The sequence below is a fragment of the Scylla paramamosain genome, chromosome 23 (assembly GCF_035594125.1).
Source record: "Scylla paramamosain isolate STU-SP2022 chromosome 23, ASM3559412v1, whole genome shotgun sequence".
In the NCBI taxonomy this organism is placed as follows: Eukaryota; Metazoa; Arthropoda; class Malacostraca; order Decapoda; family Portunidae; genus Scylla; species Scylla paramamosain.
In genome coordinates this window covers 14,329,966-14,351,607 of record NC_087173.1, presented here as the reverse complement: position 1 = coordinate 14,351,607, position 21,642 = coordinate 14,329,966, and the positions used below count along the sequence as shown (strand labels likewise).

Genomic DNA, 21,642 nt, shown 5'->3' with positions numbered 1-21,642 from the left:
TAAATTCCAACAACAACAATACCCTGACCCTAACTCATAACCACTCCACACGCTACAGGCATTCTCTACAGATTCCCCATCATACCTTAACTCTCTACCAACACTCTCTAATGTATAAAGGTCCCAAAATATGGAATAGCACCCTGTCACATATAAAAAATTCATTAAGCGTAAATATCTTTAAGATAAAACTAAAAGAATATTTATTGTCTCAATACTGACACATCTTGTACTTCAATCAATTTTTATCAATATCAATTATTTTGTTTCTTGATATTGTAACCAAATAGTTCATATCCTCTGTAACTAAAATAGTTTATATCCTCTAGTATATATACATATTTATTTCTGTTTGTTTAATTATTCTCAAAACAAATATTTGCTTGTTTATAATCAGATTCCACTTCAATTTTCTCTATTTCTCATGTATAATTATGATTTTTCTCCTTTCCTTCCTGTTCTTGCAAAGCCATTTATCCCTAAATCTTTTGTTATTGCTATTTATTTTATTTATTTTTTTTTTTTTTTACATTTTCTTCAATTAGATTTTTAGTTTAGTGTTGTTTTACATTTCAGTATTAAGTAGATATTAAGTGTGCCCAAAAAGCTTGTGCTTCATAAGGGGGCTGTTTGTCTTTCAATTAATTGTACCTTAAGCTTATATATGTACTACAGACAAACATAATAAAGTGTTTAAAGTGTTTAAAGTGTTTAAAGTGAACTGAGAAGCATACTCATTCATACTTATGTGCTGCATCTCTGCTGCATTTCAGAGGTTCTAGTTGAAGTTGTAAGAGTTTCTAAGTGACAGATTAACAATGTTTCCACCTTACTAACAGGAGAAGCAGCCTTAGGGACATGGCTGATCATGTGTGTGGCTTTGGAAAATATTCATGGTAGGAAGGAAGAGTATTTCTGAATGTGGGCCCTTTTTGATAAGTTACACAGGTATCTAGAGGTGTGCTTATGGTTCAAGTGAGAGATTAACAATATTTCTAACTCATTAACAGGAGAAACAGTCTTGGGAACCCATCAGATTGTCTCTGTGGCCTTGGAAGATAGTCTTAGTAAGAAAGCTGAGGGTTTGTGAATGTGGACCTGACTTGTGAGTTGAGTGTGATGCCCATAATGTGACAGGAACACTGATGTGTGTGTCCCCCTGCAGGTGATGTCACAGAGAGCAAGTAGAAGAAAACCTGGGAGACTTGCTTAACTCAAGAGCAAGAGCCGCACCTCACCGGGGCTCTGCAATGTGTGGCAGCGACTGCAGGAATCAACACTTTGGTTTGTCAGCACACAGTTTCAGCAACCTTGTTCATCAGACTGTTGGTGAAAGGTGATCACTATGAAAGAGGTCAAGGTGTGTGTGTGTGTGTGTGTGTGTGTGTGTGTGTGTGTGTGTGTGTGTGTGTGTGTGTGTGTGTGTTTACCTAGTTGTCATATACAGGAGGGGGGGGCTATGGTGGTGGTGTCCCATCTCTGTGTCTGGTGGTGTCTGACTCAGCCATAAATTCCTGCATCACTTCTGCACACACACACACACACACACACACACACACACACACACACACACACACACACACACACACACACACCTTTCTCATCAGTCCATCCATGCAGCTACTGGTGTGTGGGGAAAGGTGGCATGTGTGTCTTGTGATGAAGTTGAATAATATATTTTGTTGTCTTGAAAGATTTCATTCAGTTTAAAATTCCCCTGTTGCAACAATTGCTGTACCTACTTTCCAACAGTTTCATGAGTGTATATGTACATCACATCAGCAATGAAGCATCAAGCTTTTAGATTTTGTTTGCAATAGTCATGTATGAATTGTCCTGATGAAATAGCTGTACAACACTCTGGTGGCAGGTGATTGTGAGTAGTGCCATCCAGCCACCACCTGGGCTGTGTCTCTGCCTGTCACGCCTGCACCATGAAGGAGCGCATGGAGGTGCTCTGGGGAGCCACAGTAGTACTTGTGACGTTTGGCCTTCTCAGGTTTTAGTGTGCCATTGTCTCGGCTTGCTTTAGCAGCCTGGAGTGGAGATTGATAGGATTTTCAAGAGTGTTTTCGTGATTCTAGTGATTGTTGTAATGTTGTTAACCCCTTGTTTGTGCAAGGCCTCATTTGTGAGTGTTTCATTCTTGGTGGTTACTTTTAGCAAGCTATAGTGGAGATCAGTGGGAGTTTGAAGTGTTGTCATGATTCAAGAGGTAGTTTGTTGAGGCTGCTACACCATCAGTGAGACAAGCACCCTTCAGAACCTTGCTGATTGTCTCTCTGACCTCTGAAGGGACCTCTGATGAGAGGACAAAGCACTTAAGAATGCGAACCTCGGCCCCAACATGTCTCCCTCGTGTGTGTATGTAAAAGAGGAGACCTGCACCACCTTGATGTGTGTCCTGTAGTGCAGTGAAGTATGGAATGGGACTCCTTGTATGTGTGTGTGTGTGTGTGTGTGTGTGTGATAGATGGCTCTTAGATATGAGTGTGTCCCAGTGAATTGTGGAGTGCAATTCTTTCTTTTCTGTCTGTGTTAGAGGACTCATGCTGCACACTATAACATCCCAGGGCATTGTGCAATGAAACTACTACTTTTAAGCATTGTCAGTTTCCTCACTACTCTTATTACACTGTTTCTCTTTCAGACTCCACAGACCGACTGGGAGACATGACGTCAGTGCCACCACGCAGGGAGTAAAACCAAGAGGAGGAAGAAGAGCATTCATGAGACATCAGCTGGTCAGCAGTCCATTCAGGTGTGCTTTTCATTACATCATTATTTGTCCATAATTTCCCTTCTGGGGTTGGACAGCCCATGAGTATCTCCCACTTGCAGCTGTAGACAATTTCTTCCTTACTGTTGAGTGTTGTCATGCCTTCCTCCACACACCATCTCAAGATCTTCCCAGTGGTTTCCTTCCAAGTACTCTAATGCTCTTCTCAGTTTGTGGCCCTGATTTGTAAGTGCCAGGAAGACCATGGTGAAGGCAGCCCACAAACCTTCCGTTGGACATGAGTGGTGAACGGCAGTGAAAATATGGCAGTATCTGATTCTTTGCACCAAAACACAGTGTGCTTATTAACAGATTTATTCACTGTTCACTCATTTGCTCATCTCTAAAGGAGTGAAGAGTGTGCACTGAAGTAAGTATTGTAACTGGTGTGTGTGTGTGTGTGTGTGTGTGTGTGTGTGTGTGTGTGTGTGTGTGTGTGTGTGTGTGTGTGTGTGTGTGTCTGGTGATGGAGTTCAATATCAGGGTTGTCGTCTTGAAAGATTTCATAAAAGTACTGAATCTGATTTGGAATTCATGTTGCAACAAAAACTCTCCCTTCTTTGCAACAGTTTCACAACAGGAAGTGAAGGATGAAGCATGAAGGTTTTAGGCCAAAATGAACAGACAGCAATCAGGAATGACACGTCCAGCAAAACCGGCAACACAGCAGTGAGTGTGCATGCTGGTACGTCAGGTCAGGGGTGAAGTGTTTGGATTGTGGGCTAAAATGGCTTGCTTATACATGAATATCTTTCACACTGGAGGAGCTGGGGTGTGTGTGTGTGTGTGTGTCAGGGGTGTTTGGGTGTTGATAGGCTTGTTTGTAGGTGTTTCCACCTGCTTATCATCCATTTTAGTTGTTCTTCGCTCTTTCATCTTCCCTCTGTCATTCATTTTATCTATTTTTCATTATTAGTGTACAGTCTTTGCCTCTGTCACCTCCTCTAATATTTATCCAGCCCTTCCTTGTCTCTGCATATCTAGTCCTTTGCCTCTATCACCTCTTGTCTAATATTTATCCAGCCCTTCCTTATCTCTGTATATCTAGTCCATTGCTTCTATCACCTCTTCTGTCTAATATTTATCCAGTCCTTCACTTCCTGCCTTTAGTTAGCATACACTCCTCACCTCTTCTGCTGTCTATATTCACCCAGTCCTTCCATCCACACACCACAGGAATCTAAATTAACACACATTTTCCAATATTCTTCCTTTCATTAACCCCTCACTGTATTTCCAGAGTGAATACTTTCCAGACCATCCAGTCATTTGTACTGTTTGGGAATGGGAAGTCTTTAATGAACTCTTGCTTGAACAGAAAATGTTGCAAAATTTCTCGCAGGGACTGACCAGGTTCCTCTCTTAGGCATGGAGAGAGAGAGAGAGAGAGAGAGAGAGAGAGAGAGAGAGAGAGAGAGAGAGAGAGAGAGAGAGAGAGAGAGAGAGAGAGAGAGAGAGAGAGAGAGGGGTATATTTGTGAGAGGCTGTGGGGAGTGACTGGGTTTGTCAACATACTGTGGGAGACATACTGTGGGTCTGTGGATTGTGGGAGAGAGAGAGAGAGAGAGAGAGAGAGAGAGAGAGAGAGAGAGAGAGAGAGAGAGAGAGAGAGAGAGAGAGAGAGAGAGAGAGAGAGAGAGAAAGGGGGGCAGGGGGGAGGATTTATTTTTCTTTTATTTATCTTTTCTATCTTTCTCTCATTTCTTCTTTTTTTCTTCCTCTTCTATTATCCTCATTCTTCTCTCATGTCCTCTTCCTTCTTTGTTGTCTTCTCTCTCTCTCTTTCTCTTTCTTCCCTCCTTATTATCATCTATCTTCTCCTCTTCCTTCTTTCTATCACTTCTGGAAAAAACAATGCAAATATAAATAATACATTTTGAACATAATAATAATAATGATAATTAATTCTCACAATCAGTAACTCTCTCTCTCTCTCTCTCTCTCTCTCTCTCTCTCTCTCTCTCTCTCTCTCTCTCTCTCTCTCTCTCTCTCTCTCTCTCTCTCCTTTATTTCATCCTTCTCATGTCCCCCTCTTCTCTTCCTTCCTTCCTTTCTTATATTCTTCCTCCTCTTTTCTTTGTCTCTTCTGTCAGTCATTCCTCTGAAATATGAATAAATTTAGAATAATAGTAATAAATTTAATAGAAATAATTTCTTGTATTCTCTCTCCTACACATACGCAAAATTCTCTCTTAATAGAAATAATTTCTTGTATTCTCTCTCCTACACACACACAAAATTCTCTCTCTCTCTCTCTCTCTCTCTCTCTCTCTCTCTCTCTCTCTCTCTCTCTCTCTCTCTCTCTCTCTCTCTCTCTCTCTCTCTCTCTCTCTCTCTACAAAACCCCTTCTTTTACTCTCACATACTTAAAAACTCCCTCCCACTACTCACTCAAACTGATTCTCTTAGACACACACACACACACACACACCCAGGCTTCCAGGTTGATAATCCAAAAGCCAGCAGATGACAGCTTCCTTCCAGCACACACTTGTATCGCCCAACTTGACCTGCCTGAATACAAGCTGATACAGTCCATGCAGCAGAGTAAAGTTTGAATGAACCTTTTTTTGTTGTTATAACTTGTGGTGTGGTCCAGCAGTCTTCCTTTTCCCACTTTTTAAGAGGGGAGAGAAAGAATGGTGGATGACACCACTTGTAAGGAAGACACAAGTTACTATAGTTTAGATGTACTAAAAGTTTTTGCACACTAAATGTTTATTACTGAAAAGCTTTATATATATATATATATATATATATATATATATATATATATATAGAGAGAGAGAGAGAGAGAGAGAGAGAGAGAGAGAGAGAGAGAGAGAGAGAGAGAGAGAGAGAGAGAGAGTGTGGTCCCTCTTGTTTCAGTTTGGCAATAGGTTTGAACTGGTACCATCACCCAAACTGGCACATCAGATCCACTTTTGGTGCGCCACTCACTGACGTAACAGAATGGTGTTGATCCAGTTTGTCGTCCATGTGCATTGTTTGATTTTTGTGAACCTCCCAACAGCCATCTTACTGTTTTTTTGCTGCAATTAACCACATCTTTGGTGTTTGTCCCCAGGAGTGCAGCCTCTACAAGTGGTGGAGGGCATGGACACTTGGATATGGATGACACTGGTTTGGGTGCCAAATATTAATAGTGCACCTACACAATTACCACACTTGCTCCTCTCACCAGGCTTAACTATAAATAATTAAAGGTAAATAACATCTGTCATCTATTATCTATTGTATTCTATATTGCTGTTAATGTTTCATGTATAATGTCTTTGCTTTCAAATGCAAGTCAAAAGGGTGAACCCCATTTATAGTACTATTCACGTTTGGCAAATTTCACTTTTGACATTGGTTTGGCTACACTAATTAAACTGCTAACAGTGAGGGACTACTGTAAATGTAGTAATAATAATAATAATAATAATAATAATAATAATAATAATAATAATAATAATAAAAAGTAATGATAAAGTGCAAGACATGTTCATTAACGCAATTATTTTCTCCAACATGGAGGAGTGAGTGAGGAGGCACATCTGTCTGTGATTAGGGAATGCAAATGACGATGTTCCAAGGACGTCACCCTGTCCTGGGCCATGACATGAGAGAAGAGGGAAAAAGGACTCTCTCTCTCTCTCTCTCTCTCTCTCTCTCTCTCTCTCTCTCTCTCTCTCTCTCTCTCTCTCTCTCTCTCTCTCTCTCTCTCTCTCATTTTCCATAACATACCAAATTGCTCTGGTGTTAATTTCATGAGTTGCTGAATAATAGGAATGGGAATGTTAGTTCAATGCATTTAGCTCTGAGTGTGAAAGAATGACAAGAAAGAATGCAGAGGATACTAGAACACATGCACAGAAAACTGAAAGATTTTTTAACTTTTGAATAGGTGTAGAAAAAAAAAAACTGCAAAATCAGTGTCTCCTTAAAACAACACATGACAGCAATGATAACTCACACAACAATAATGCTTGATGAAGACTATATTTCCAACACAGATTTATGACAACATTTGGCAAAGCTGTGCACTGTTTACTTGTGTTAAAACTATGCTATGATTTGAGAGGAAAGTTGGTTAGTCATTATAGGGTTAAGATAATATAAGGGTGTTTATTTTAGCTAATTTCCAATGACTCCTAATATAAGATTAAAACTTTAATGATTATTAAAGTATTTCATTGTTTACATTAATTTACACCAAAATTTCACAACTACAACCTCAGTGATGTTTAGTTAATCCAATTTTGTTCATAACTACTACATTTTTTCCAATGGTTTACCCATAGTACAACACAAACAACATCATCATCATTCATGCTATTTCATTTCCAAAAAAATTTCACAACTATGTACATGATCTAGTTTACAATAAAAGGATTTTGAACAATAGTTTTCCCATCAATCGACCCTAATTTTTTTTTCCAGCTACAAAGAACAATTCAACTACAAAACCATTCATGCTATTTCATCCATTTGAAACTTCACATGCAAGCGATTTACAGTACTTTACCAAAAAAGAATTTAGATCAACAATGTTCCCATCAATCAACCCTAAAACTTTCCCACCTACAATCTGACAAGTGGAGTCACCAGTTTTAAATGTCAATAGTTATCCAAGATTGAATTTATGCCTTCCAATCCTCTGTGGGTCTTGGAGGCGGTCATGAGTCCCACTGTTCTCCTGAGAGCAGTGCAGGAGGTTGCCTTCAACATAAACCTTCTTGACAAAGTACTTGGATGACTTGTTGTAGCTTTGCTCTTTTCTGATGGTGACTGCAGCCTTCAACTCAAGGCACAGCTTCTCCAAGGCACTCATCTTGCTGTACTTTAGCCCAGTGATCTGTGGAGAATAAGTAGTGGTGATGGTGGTGGTCCACCTCTCCAATACAAGAGTTCACCATTATTAATTTTTCATCCTTTTCACCAGTAAACTCTGGAACTCCCTGCCTGCTTCTGTATTTTCTTTTCCCTATGACAAATTTTTTTCATGAGGAAGGTCCCAAGACACTTCTCCAATCTTGGATAATCCTTACTACTACACACCATCAGACATAAAAATACCGTGAAGATGCAACTCCCCTTTTTAGAAGAGCCAGAGGTCACAGGAGCAAAGGTGACGGGACACTACATGCCCTTGACACTCATGTCAAGCCCCATTATCACCTGCATCACTCGGGAACACACCATCACCACCATTACCATTGTGTTGTGGCATCATATCAGTGGCATAATAATTGTAAGAACACAAGGGAAACTGCAAGAAGCCATCTGGTTTACACATGGCAATCCCTGCATGAAATGTGCTTACCTATTTTCACTATCATCCTCATGCATAAATTTGTCTAATCTTTTAAAGCTCCCTAATGACTCAGCACTAACCTAACTACCGAGTCTATTTCATTCATCTATCACTCCATCTGAAAACCAGTTCCTTCCTATTTCTTTTTTAAATCTAACTTTATCATGCTTGACATGAAGAAACAGGATAGTGATAATGGTTGCTAATTTCTGATTATTATTCTTACTTTCATTAACACTCAGAATACGAAGTCTGTCTTTATTCTTATTTTGAGTCCCCAGTGGAAAAGGATAGTCCTCAGTGGCACTACAAGCCAAATAGCTTAAAAACACCCTTAAAATGAAAATGATGGCTACTCTTCACAACCACAGTGCTGCATCCCTCTTTTCTAAACATCTTCACTCTAACCCCTGCTTCCCTGCTCCCTCCAAGACCCAGTGACAGCCTCCCTCACCTCTGGGTTCACTTGAGGAGCTGCCATCAGCCACCCAATGACATTCATTTTGCATGTTCTTGGTGACAGAGTTCTCCTGGATCTCCAAATTTTCAGGATACACCACCAAGCCTGTAAGGAGAATTGGTGAGAGAGAGAGAGAGAGAGAGAGAGAGAGAGAGAGAGAGAGAGAGAGAGAGAGAGAGAGAGAGAGAGAGAGAGAGAGAGAGAGAGAGAGAGAGAGAGAGAGAGAGAGACTGTATGTTAGATGCAGACAAAATGATAAAGTAAGGTATTAAAATCTTGCGTGCAAAAAAAGATATGCACACTTATAAATACTTATATTACAAAATGTTAAAACATCCATAAACTCCTTGCACATCATACTGAGCTCACACTCCTCTCATTCCCTCAGATGCTACCAACAACTTTATTTAAACACAAATAGATAGATAAATAGATAGATAGTCACATACACACACTTATTCCCTCCAAGACACAACAATGACTTGATTTCAACAGAGATAGACAAAGACACACACACACACACACACACACACACACACACACACTTACACATCAGGCTTGGGTCTGAGTACATGTACTCAACCAGATTCCAAATGTAGTGCAGTGGTAGATGTATAGGTAGAGGTAAGGTCAGGGGTGACACAAGCCTGTCCCTGGGGAAGCCAGGTGGTCTGGATTGGTACCAGTGAAGTCATATGAGTTACAGCCACTGCAGTTCCCCACTCCCTGCTGCTAATCTGTCAGCACCTTTGTGTAAATATGTGGAGTGAGAAACAGCTGTCCAAATGCCGTCTGGACTGACAGGCTGCTGCACTGAGAGGCACACAGCAATCCATCCACATCAGGTATCAAGCAAGATTCATCCCAAACTCTCCACATTCACACAGATAGACAGACACAATACACACAGAAATAAATCAATAGATACACATACACATACATACTTGCTTACCAGGAGAGACAAAGTGGAGATGCCCAACCAGCAGGTACAACAGACACCTGAGCAGCAAGTTGGTATCTAACACTGACCTCACTGATGACGACATCTACAGGAATTGTTGACAAGTTGTTCTTGGGTAAATAGATCCTGGAGGAAATACACAGAAAAGATCCATTATTTGCAGGGACAAACAAAGGCTGGATATTGAGGGGATACAACAGAGTTAAGGAAAGGGAGATTTTTCACTGAAGGAACAAAGAAAAGCTGAATATCTGGAAGGGCAACAGGAAAATTGAGAAGAGGAAAATGTTGGAATGATACAAAAATTACATGTTTTCTGTCTGTGCATAAAACACGCACACTCACTTTCTCTCTCTCTCTCTCTCTCTCTCTCTCTCTCTCTTGCCTCGCCTTGGGCATGCACTCACATCCCTCCCCAGTATCTCAATCAATATCTTTTGATCCTGAGAAGAAACAAGAGAACTACGTGGAATGAGAGACAAAATATACACAAGAAAACAACAAAACACACAGTCACTGGACTAACCATCTCAGTGACCTTTAGAAATACTTACTGGAATTTTTCAAGGGTACTTCATGATTCTGGTGATAGTTTAACAAGTATTCTGCATCACCAGAAGAAAGAAACACCTATGAGAACCTGACTCATTATCATGAAAAACAGTCCTTATGAAAGCTGATGGGATTTTCAAGGACATTTTTTTCATGATTCAGGAAATAGTTAATAATATTCTGCATCATCAATCAACCAATCATAAAAACCAGACTCCTCTTTTAAAACAGTTCCATTAACACCTCAGGCATTTCACAATATGGGGATAAAAGTTAAGATTCCCCGCACTTCCTACCACAAACCAGACTCCTCTTTTAAAACAGTTCCATTAACACCTCAGGCATTTCACAATATGGGGATAAAAGTTAAGGTTCCCCCGCACTTCCTACCACAAACCAGACTCCTCTTTGAAAACAGTTCTCATAACACCTCAGGCATTTCACAATATGGGGATAAAAGTTAAGGTTCCCAAGTGTGTCTTACCACAAACCAGACTCTTTCTCTTTGAAAACAGTTCCCATAAGACCCAAGGCATGAGAGTTAAGGTTTCTTGTGTGTCTCACCACGAAAACTGCTCCATCCAGGAGAGAGCCACCAGCACCCACAAACTTGAGGGAGAGGAAGAAGGGGTGAGCGGCATGGAGGATCTCTGGGTATTTGAGATGGATTTCCTTGGCCATCCTTGTGCTGCAGAGAGAGAGAGAGAGAGAGAGAGAGAGAGAGAGAGAGAGAGAGAGAGAGAGAGAGAGAGAGAGAGAGAGAGAGAGAGAGAGAGAGAGAGAGAGAGAGAGAGAGAGAGAGAGAGAGAGAAGGATGAAGGAAAAGACCAGGAGGTAGAGAATGAGAGAAATGCAAGTAAATGAGGAAGAAGACAAGGAAAAAGGAAGACAAGATGAGAAAGAGAAGCATTTAACCACTCCTTTTACTATCAGTGACCTTACATTGAAAACTAAACTCTAAATTTGCAGTAAACAATTGTACCAAACTGAATGAGACAGCATGAGAGTTAGCAAGACATCACATTAATATAAGGACTGAGAGATGCACAGGGACACCAGAAATGAGACTAAGTTCAGTACTATTCCCTTCACCTGAAACACCATCCTCACTCTCAGTTTCATTCCAAAGAAGCACTTTTTTCTGAGAGCAGCACAAGATATGGTGCCAAAGGGGAGATGCAAGGACTGGAGGATCCTTAGGGACAGAAGACACAAGGCTAACTTCAGAACCATTCCGATTATCTAGAAGAGGGTCCCCAGTCTCACTCTCGTTCAAGAGATGCACAATGTTTCTCCAAGAGCAGCACAAGATCTGGTCCTTGATGTAAACTTTCCTTGCATTGTAGTGAGTGTCCAAATATCCTGTCACTACTGGGATAGCTATGTTACTGCTGAGGGATGTGCACAGTTTCCCTAGAGCTGTGACAACATGCTCCTGTGGTCCAGTTATCTTGAAGCAGAGGAAGTGAGAAGAATTAGTGAACTAGAAAAGGACGATGAAAATGGCTGTGAGACATGGAGGGAGAGAGGAGAATAAGAAAGAGTAATGGAAGTGGCTATAAGAAATAGAGAGTGAAAAGAATTAGTGAAATGAATAGAAAACTTAAATGAAAGTGACTGTAGGAAGTAGAGGAAGAGAGAAGAATTAGTGGAAAGAATATAAAAGCAATGAAAATGACTACAGGAAGACAAGAAAGCGATGAACGAGCTTGCTTTTGACATTCTTTTACCACAGAAGAAAGAATGAAAAATACAGCCATTCAATTCACTACACACTTGGTACTCTGCTATGGTCTTCTTGGAGTCATTGCTGAGAGTGAAATCAACGGGGCCACAGTACACTCCGTCAGCCAGCAGCCAGCATGTCTACTGACTGCAGCAACATACTCAGCACTCCATCCTCCAACTGTGTCACATCACCATAACATCATTAGAGGTGTGTGTGTGTGTGTGTGTGTGTGTGTGTGTGTGTGTGTGTGTGCGTGGGGCAAGGAGGGGGTGAGGGTAACTATGCATGATAGAAAGGTTTAAATTGTGTGTGTGGAGGAAAGTGTGCATTAAAGAAAGAAGAAAGAGGAATACAGGATGAGTGAAGAAATGGATAATGAAGGATAAGGTAGAGGAAAAAGAATACAGCAAAGATGAAGAAAAGATATCATTGAAGGATACATGATATGATAAGAGGGAAAAAGAATACACTGCAGGAGAAAAAGGATATCACTGAAGGATATAACAGAAAAGTATAATGAAGGATAGAACAGAAGCAAAAAGAACACAGGAGGCATGAAGAAAACAATATTACTGAAGGATGCAAGAGGAAAAAACACAGTGCAGGTGAAGAAAAGAAGATACTGAAGGATATAACAGATGGGTGATAAGGACAGTCATTCTCACCACATCCTCCACACCCTCCAACTGCTTCCATCAGAACAGATCGGTGTGCAAGGACTTGACCATGGGGTACTCCTTGATGACCAGATGTGAGGGATACACCACCAGTCCTGTATGGGAGACATAATAAACTGCACTCCCAAATGTTTTACTCTCTCTCTTACCTCCAATACTTTCAGTTGTTATGGTGTTTTCAGGGGTGTTTTCATGGTTCCAGTGATGGTTCAGCAAGGATTCTGCATCTTTAATAGTCTGTAGTGTGAGGTATTGGGGTTTTAAACAGTACATCAACATGCAATACATTTTATCCTAACTTCCATAAGTATGTACATCAGTATACAAGATTTTCCTTTATGTAAGAGGAACTCTGGCTAAGGCCAACAAAAAGGAGAGAGAGAGAGAGAGAGAGAGAGAGAGAGAGAGAGAGAGAGAGAGAGAGAGAGAGAGAGAGAGGAAAAAATAAAAAAAAGAAATGAAATGAAATAAAATAAAATGAAATAAAATAAATAAATAAATAAATAAAAATAAAAGGGACCATTGAGGTACCAGTCTCTAGAAGACAGAGCCAAAAGAATTACCCTAAATTTAAGAAGTGTCTCGTATAAGGAAGTACAGACACAGGCAGGGAGCTCCAGAGTTTACCAGACTGACACCAATACTCGAGAGGACTCCACGTACCAGCTAGCGGAGACGACAGCAACCTTGGCTATGAGTTGCTGTCTCACGTCAGGTGCCTCAAATATGACGTTCTCAAAGGTGAGCATTGACACGGCCTCATCTGGTACATACAGCCTGACACAGGGGTTGTTGTCAGTATTTGTGTTGGGAAGATATGGGTGGTGATATTTTTATTTATTTATTTTTTCAAGTAGGAGGGACACTGGCCAAGGGCAACAACCCTCCCCCTCCCCCCACCAAAAAATAAAAAGACCCACTGAGATGCCAGTCCCATAAAAGGGTCCAAAGCAGCAGTCAAAAATTGAAGGATAAGTGTCTTGAAACCTCCTTCTTGAAGGAATTCAAGTCATAGGAAGGTGGAAAGACAGAAGCAGGCAGGGAGTTCCAGAGTTTACTAGAGAAAGGAATGAATGATTGAGAATACTGGTTAACTCTTGCATTAGAGAGGTGGACAGAATAGGGGGTGAAAGAAAGAAGAAAGTCTTGTGCAGCGAGGCCGTCAGAGGAGGGGAGGCATGCAGTTAGCAAGATTAGAAGAGCAGTTAGCATGAAAACAGCAGTAGATGATAGCAAGAGATGCAACATTGCAGTGATGAGAAACCGGCTGAAGACAGTGAGTTAGAGGAGAGGAGCTGATGAGACAAAAAGCTTTTGATTCCATAATGTCTAGATGAGCAGTACAAGTGGAACCCCCCCAGACATGTAAAGCATACATGGACAGATAAGGCCCCTGTACTGAGTTAGCAGTTGGGGGGGGGGATGAGAAAAACTGGTGAAGATGTCTCAGAACATCTAATTTCATAAGAGCTGTTTTAGCTAGGGATGTGATGTGAAATTTCCAGTTTAGATTATAAGAAAAGAACAGACCAAGGATGTTCAGTGTAGAAAGGGGGACAGTTAAGTGTCACTGAAGATGGGATAGTTATCTGGAAGGTTGTGTCAAGTTGATAGGTGGAGGAATTGAGTTTTTGAGGCATTGAATAATACTAAGTTTGCTCTGCTCTAATCAGAAATTTTAGAGAGATCAGAAGTCAGGTCTTCTGTGGCTTCCCTGCATGAACTCTTTACTTCCTGAAGGGTTGGACTTCTACAAAAGATGAAGAAAAGTGCAGGGTGGTATCATCAGTGTAGGAGTGGATAAGACAAGAAGTTTGGTTTAGGTCACTGGAGAATAATAAGAAGAGAGTGGGTGATAGGACAGAACCCTGAGGAACACCACAGTTAATAGATTTAAAGGAAGAATAGTGATCATCTACCACAGCAGCAATAGAACGGTCAGAATGGAGACTTAAGATGAAGTTACAGAGAAAAGGATAGAAGGCGCAGGAGAGTAGTTTGGAAATCAAAGCTTTGTGCCAAACTCTATCAAAAACTTTTAATATGTCCAAAGCAACAGCAAAAGTCTCACCAAAATCTTTATAAGAGGATGACTAAGACTCAGTAAGGAAAGCCAAAAGATCACCAGTAGAGTGGCCTTGATGGAACCCATACTGGTGATCAGATAGAAGGTTGTGAAGTGAAAGATGTTTAAGAATCTTCTTGTTGATGATTGATTAAAAAACTTTAGATAGGCAGGAAATTAAAACAATAGGATGGCAGTTTGAGGGATTTGAAGTCACCCTTTTTAGGAACAGGCTGAAAGTAGGCAAACTTCCAGCAAGAAGGAATGGTAGATGCTGACAGAGTTGAAAGAGTTTGATTAGGCAAGGTGCAAGCATAGAGGCACAGTTTCGGAGAACAATATGAGGCACCCCATCAGGTCCATAAGCCTTCCGAGGGTTTAGGCCAGGGAGGGCATGAAAACATGACTGTGAAGAATTTTAATAGGTAGCATGAAGTAGTCAGAGGGTGGAGACGAGGGAGGAACAAGCCCTGAATTGTCCAAGGTAGAGTTTTTAGCAAAGGTTTGAGTGAAGAGTTCAGGTTTAGAGATAGATGTGATAGCAGTGGTACCATCCGGTTGATATAAAGGAGGAAAAGAAGGAGAAGCAAAATTATTGGAGATGTTTTTGGCTTGGTGCCAGAAGTTACAAGGGGAGTTAGATCTTGAAAGATTTTGACACTTTCCATTAATGAAGGAGTTTTTGGCTAGTTGGAGAACAGACTTGGCATGGTTCCGGGCAAAAATATAAAGCCCATGATATTCTGGTGATGGAAGGCTTAAGTACCTTTTGTAGGCCACCTCTCTATCATGTATAGCAAGAGAACAAGCTGTGTTAAACCAAGATTTGGAAGGTAAAGAGTGAGGAATGTACACCTCCATGTCAGACTCTACTACCTCTGTTATGTACTCTGCACACAGACAGGTCTCTGACATGGAAGCAGTAGTCATTCCAAGGAAAATCAGCAAAATATCTCCTTGGGTCCCTGCAGCTAGCAGAGGCAAAATCCTAGAGGCACTTCTGCTTATGGGGATGCTGAGGAAGGACTGGAGTGATAGGACAAGATAAAGATATGAGATTGTGACTGGATGAGCCCAACAGAGAATCCTAACAACAACAGAGAATCATAACCTCTAATCCTTCTGCATAAGCAGAAGGATTAGAGGTTATGAAAAGATTAATAATGTTGGGCATATCTCCAAGATGGTCAGGAATACAAGTAGGGTGTTGCACCGATTGCTCTAGGTTGTGGAGGATAGCAAAGTTGAAGGCTGGTTCACCAGGATGGTCAGTGAAGGGAGAGGAAAGCCAAAGCTGATGGTGAACATTGAAGTCTCCAAGAATGGAGATCTCTGCAAAAGGGAAGAGGGTCAGAATGTGCTCCACTTTGGAAGTTAAGAAGTCAAAGAATTTTTTAAAGTCAGAGGAGTTAGGTGAGAGGTATACAGCACAGATACATTTAGTTTGAGAGTGACTGTAATCGTAGCCAGATGGTGGAAAACTCGGAAGATTCAAGAGCGTGGGCAAGAGAGCAGGTTAAGTTGTTGTGCACATAAATGCAACATCCAGCTTTGGATTGAAAATGATGATAGAGAAAGTAGGAGAGAACAAAAATGGGGCTAATGTCAGTTGCCTTAGACACCTGTGTTTCAGTGAGGAAAAGAAAATAAGGTTTAGTAGAGGAGAGATGGTGTTTTTACAGACTGAAAATTTGATCCAAGACTGCAAATGTTGCAGGAGTTAATGAAGAAAAAGTTGAGCGGTGTCAAGACACTTAGGGTCGATACCAGAAGAGCAGTCTGACCTGGGGACATTTGTTGTCCCCTCCCCCGATGATGACTCTATGAGGCTGGTGTAGGAGTCTCCATGATAATTGAGTGAAGGGTGTGTGTGTAATTAGATGCTTGTAGTTTTGTGTGAAGGAAGAGAGTTGTCTTTAGAGAGCACGCTGTGACTGTCCCCTTTTCTTGTGAGACACAAAGGGAAACATTCAGTGAAGTCACAGCTGCGTTTAATGATAAGTTCACAGCACCCCATCATCCAGTGCTTTAGACCTCACTGGGAGTAATTATCATTTTGGCAGGTGCCTGCTACCTCCTCCTTGTAACATTCTCTTCTGTTTCTTACTTGGCATACCTCTGGATAACCTCAAAGTGTCCCTCAGCAGTCTTTGCCAGCAGTTTGCCCACAAATGTCTGGCCTGAGGAGGAGAGAGAAGAGGCTCAGGAAAGAAAATACATTACAGATGCAATTCCTCTCAACTTCTGTGCTTTCTTATGGAAGGATAACAGAGAGGGTATAATTTTACTCCCTTCATCTATCTACTTATCTATACACCAGGCCACCAATCCCAGACAAAGCAACACTCACTCACACACACATCACTCACACTCTTAGCCCCACTGGTCTCTGGTGGGAAGGAACAGTGTTGTGGACCTCCCTACAACACCCTAGTGACTGTACTTACAAGACTCTGCTATGGTTATGGTCTTCACAGAAGATAGTAACACAATTCCTCTCATAAATTTTATGAGTCATGTGGATGGTCTGGCACCAGCGTGGCAGTACATACATGCCCTGGCCTCACCTTAGGCCAACTGAGTACTGACTCATTATCCAGTAATTACTGTCCCACTCCCTCCCCTCCCACCACTTAGGGATAACATGCCACACATCTGAAAAAGTCTCCAAAAATCATGCACACACAAAAAAACAGATACAGTATTATGAAAAACAGCAAAACATAAGGAGTACCACAAGGTGTAATCTAAAGCCTGAGTGTAAACAAGCTATGTCTCAGACACACAGCTCAAACTTTGGCAGATTGTTGCCAAAGTGCTGGATGATTTTTCAGTGTGCACAGACCAATGTTGCTTTTTGCACACATTTCCATTCAAAAAAGTTAATTACAGTCCCTTAATTAACTTAGTAATTTCTGTCCATCTCCTCACCTTGAAAGCCTCACCATCAAACATTAAGCCAGAATTTTTGTAAACAAGCTGAATGAATGTATCATGATAATAGAAATAATATTGCTTTATTACTTCATGCATGTATGCAAAAAATAAACTTGACTCGATTATTCCTGTCTACCACACCTTTAAAGTCTTGCCATCCAAGCACTGGGCCAGAGTCCTTGTCAACAAACTGAATGCCTCTTGATAACAGAATTAATATTGTTTTATTACGCTATCACAAAAAATTTAACTTGATTTTGTCATCTCCTCACCTTCAATGCCTTGCCATCAAACTACAATCCAGAATCTTTGTCAACAAACTGAACAATAACAGAAATTATATTGTTTTATTACTCTATAAAAAAAAAAGAAAAAAAAATCATTCCTGTCGGTCTCCTCACTTCCTCACATCATGTTAACAAAGATTATATTATTTTATTACTCTTTATATGCAACATTTAAGTCAATCATGCCTGTCTGTCTCCTCACCTTGAAAGCCAGGCCATTAAAAACCAAGCCAGAGTCCTTGTCAACAAAGTGAACAGTGATGGTGGTGGGTTGTCCGGCCTGCACTATGCTGGGCTGCTGCAGGACCATTGCTGCACTCATCTGTGTCAAGCTGAGGGGAGGCCAAAAGAAGACCAACTATTACATCACTTATGCACTGAGGGGAGACCAAAAGAAGACCAACTATTAGATCACTTATGTGACTCCAATAGTAATTGTATCTTGGTAAATACTGAGATCCTTTTCTCTCCTTTTTGGTATGTCAGACTTGCATTTCCCTCAGTATCCTGTCAAGGTCTAATCCCTAGAGACACCATTAATGTACCCTGATTAAGTTAAATTTAAAAGAGATAGGAAGGAATTGGTTTTTAAATAGAGTGGTGGATGAATGGAATGGACTCAGTAATGAAGCTGATTATTTAGTGACCTTTAAAAGAAGATTACACAAATTTATGAATGAGGTTGATAGGTGGAAATAGGTAAGCATGCTTTGTACAGGGACTGCCATGTGTAGGCCTGATGGCTTCTTACAGCTTCACTTATTTTCTTATTCTTCTGTTCTTACACCAGACACTTGTGCTCCAGCTTTGGATGGTTCTTTTTGACCTCTCTTTAGGGACTGGCACTCTCATTGGGCTTTTTTAAACTTTTTGTTGCCCTTGACCAGTCCCCCTCTTACATAAATAAAGACCTGCACCTACCTGAAGGTCTCCTCCAGGGTGGTGGTGAGGGCTGGAGCATAGCTGGGGTAGGTGATGGTGAAAGTGAGGTTGTAGCCTTCCCCGGGCTTGCTGACAGACAGGTTGGTGAAGATGGCAGTGCCATTCCTGTTGGGAACTGTGGTGGTGCCCATGAGGATGGCACCTGGCGGACCTCCCAAGAGACTTGCCGTGACCTGCCAGGGATCACTCTTGTGGCCCAGGTCACTGGTGGGTGCACCCTGCAAGAGAAGAGAAGAGAAGCAAGAGAGAGAGAGAGAGAGAGAGAGAGAGAGAGAGAGAGAGAGAGAGAGAGAGAGAGAGAGAGAGAGAGAGAGAGAGAGAGAGAGAGAGAGAGAGAGAGAGAGAGAGAGAGAGAGAGAGAGAGAGAGAGAGAGAGAATAATTATTGGTGTATCTTTGAGTCCTTTCATGGGAACCAAAAAGGCCTGAAAGTTTACTAAACACACACACACACACACACACTAAAAATCCAGCCATCTACGTCACTGAGAGTTGCCCTAGTGGAAATACAGAGTATGAGAGTTCACACTGGTTCTACTCGTTGCTGTTTCGTCTCCAAAGCAGTTAAATTGTTATAATGAGCGGTGAAGAGGGGTCTACTTCAGTCCCCACTATGTTGTTTATGCCAATGGGGACCGTCTTGAAGGCTAGACAGAGAGACCTCGGGATTTGGGGAAGAGGACTGAAGGGTCGGGAAAGCAATGATGAGAAGGAGAATTATCACACTGGAAACTGAAATGAAGGAAATGAAGGATAGATTTGACAAGATGGAGAAGATGGTTGAAACTTTGATCACCGAGAAGGGGGTGTGGAGAGGTGCATATGACGATCTACATAAAAAACAAACGTTATATGAAAAGAAAGCAATGGAATATGAAGGCAAAGTGGAAGAGTTAAACGTAAAACAGGAAAATTGGAAGAAAGAACAAGAGAAAGAAAAGACTGATTTTAGGGAAATTGTGGAGGAACAAACAAAGACAAACAACAAAAAGCTCACAGAAAAAGTTGTTCAAGTTATAAAACAAAGAAAACTTGGTGAGAGAAACTGAGGATAAGAAAAAAACTGTCGTGGTATTCGGTCTGAAGGAAGAGTATACACCTCAGTGGACTGAAAGAGAAAAGAAGGAAAAGACATGTGTGGAAAAATTAGTGGGGACATTACAAGAAGAAAAAGAGCTAACTGGAGAGATCGAAGAAATTAAAAGAGGAGAAACCGGACATCATGGGAATTGTTGAAATTAAATTGGCAAGTGAAGGGATATATCAAATATTGGTGAAGGAAAATACAACCTCTGGATGAGAAATAGAAAAAATAAACAGGGAGGAGGTGTGATGCTTCTAATTAGGAAGGATTTATTAGTGGAATCTGTCACATATGGGGTGGAGGAGACAGAAGTATTGAAAATAAACTTAAGACAGAATATTGTAAGATACTGTAACATTGTGGTGACTTATGTTCCCCCCTATTCCAACTCTTGGAGAGAGGATGAATATAACAAAATGCTTGAGGACACAAGGACACGTTTGGCAGAGTTATTTGAGGAAAATGACGATATACTCCTGATGGGGGACTTTAACTGTAAAGAGATATCTTGGGAGAATTGGACCATGGAAGGCAGTGAGCCATCATGGGGGAACAAGCTACTAGACCTGGCTACTGAAAATTTCTAGACACAATGGGTTACAGATGACACAAGATTTAGATGAAATGAAGCACCTTCAAGGCTCGATCTAATTTCCACCATGAAACAAGAAATAGTAGAAGACCTTAAATACATAAACCCAATAGGAAAAAGTGATCATGTGCTGATTCAGTTCACAGCTATGGATAATAACCTCAGTATAAGAAAAGAGGACCACAGAAGAGAATGGCTACATAAACTACAGCAAGACTAACTTTGGACAACTTAGGAAGTATTTCAGTGAAGTGAATTGGAACATGGTTATTCAAAAGGAGGACATAGAGGAAAAGTGGACAGCTTTCCTGGACATTTATAATGAGGGAGTAGAGAAATGGGTACAACAGATGTGCAACAGCTAGATTGGAGAGAGAAAAAGCATGGAACAAGTGGAAGAAAAACAGGAGACTGGACCTGTGGAACAATTATATAAGGAAGAGGAACGAATTTCTTAAAACTCGCAGAGATGAGCAGAAAAATTTTGAAAAGAATGTTGTGGAGAAATGTAAAGACCAACCAAAATTATTTTATAAATTCATTAATGGAAAATTAAAGAGTAAAGATGAAATAAGGACAGTAGAAGCTGGAGAAGAGACAGTGGATAACCCAGAAGAGGTAGCTGAAGTGTTTAACAGATACTTCCACACTGTGTCTACTAAGGAAAATGATTTCAGAGGTGAGAGGACAGCATTAGAAAAAGGGACCGACCTAAAGGAGATTAAAACATCAGTAGATGAAGTAAAGAATATGTTGGAAGACCTGGATGTAAGGAAAGCAATGGGTCCTGATGGTGTCTCCAGTTGGATTTTAAAAGAGTGTAGCTCACAATTAGTCTCAGCGTTGCACAATATAATTAGCACCACCCTGGTAAAAGGTAGAGTACCCATAGATTGGAAATGGGCAGATATTACCCCAATCCACAAGACCGGAAGTAAAGAAGATCCATTAAATTATAGACCAGTATCGCTCACAAATGTGATGGCGAAGATTTGTGAAAAGATTATCAAGAACAGATGGGTGAAATACCTAGAAGACAACAAGGTGATAACAGAGAAACAGTTTGGTTTCAGAAAAGGAAGATCTTGTGTTACAAATTTGATAAGTTTCTACTCAAGAGTATTAGATATAGTGCCAGAGAGAGATGGATGGGCCGACTGCATATACTTAGATCTGAGAAAAGCATTCCATAAAGTTCCACACAGAAGACTAATATGGAAATTGGAAAAAACTGGAGGACTCAGTGGATCACTGTTAAAGTGGATGACTGACTTTTTGA

At 40.8% G+C, this 21,642-nt stretch overlaps 2 protein-coding genes across 26 annotated transcripts in view; one reads left to right on the top strand and one right to left on the bottom strand.

Moving 5' to 3' along the window:
• Nucleotides 1-6,488, top strand: part of LOC135112266 (uncharacterized) — a 92,807-nt gene extending 86,319 nt beyond the window's left edge. For 2 of the 18 annotated variants that reach the window (XR_010274245.1, XR_010274243.1), the window contains exons 3-6: nt 1,166-1,360; nt 2,651-2,761; nt 2,950-3,149; nt 3,349-6,488. Coding sequence is in view for 3 of the 18 variants with exons in the window: in XM_064026552.1 (XP_063882622.1) it covers nt 2,660-2,761; nt 5,847-5,922 (178 nt within the window). In the remaining 15 variants the exon portion in view is untranslated. The remainder of the gene's footprint in view (nt 1-1,165; nt 1,361-2,650; nt 2,762-2,949; nt 3,150-3,348) is intronic. The other 16 variants (XM_064026552.1, XM_064026554.1, XR_010274247.1 and 13 more) reach the window with 15 other exon arrangements.
• Nucleotides 6,489-9,513: 3,025 nt separating this feature from the next.
• LOC135112263 (uncharacterized) overlaps nt 9,514-21,642 on the bottom strand; it is a 34,266-nt gene continuing 22,137 nt past the window's right edge. The window contains exons 3-7 of one of the 8 annotated variants that reach the window (XM_064026534.1): nt 18,668-18,906; nt 17,949-18,078; nt 12,446-12,552; nt 10,616-10,733; nt 9,514-9,625 (exon numbers count right to left, since the gene is read on the bottom strand). In XM_064026534.1, coding sequence (XP_063882604.1) covers nt 9,569-9,625; nt 10,616-10,733; nt 12,446-12,552; nt 17,949-18,078; nt 18,668-18,906 — 651 coding nt within the window. In that variant the 3' untranslated portion in view covers nt 9,514-9,568. Of the gene's footprint in view, nt 9,626-10,164; nt 10,734-11,827; nt 11,958-11,990; nt 12,553-16,638; nt 16,703-17,948; nt 18,079-18,667; nt 18,907-21,642 lie in introns of those variants that run through there. The other 7 variants (XM_064026537.1, XR_010274234.1, XM_064026538.1 and 4 more) reach the window with 7 other exon arrangements.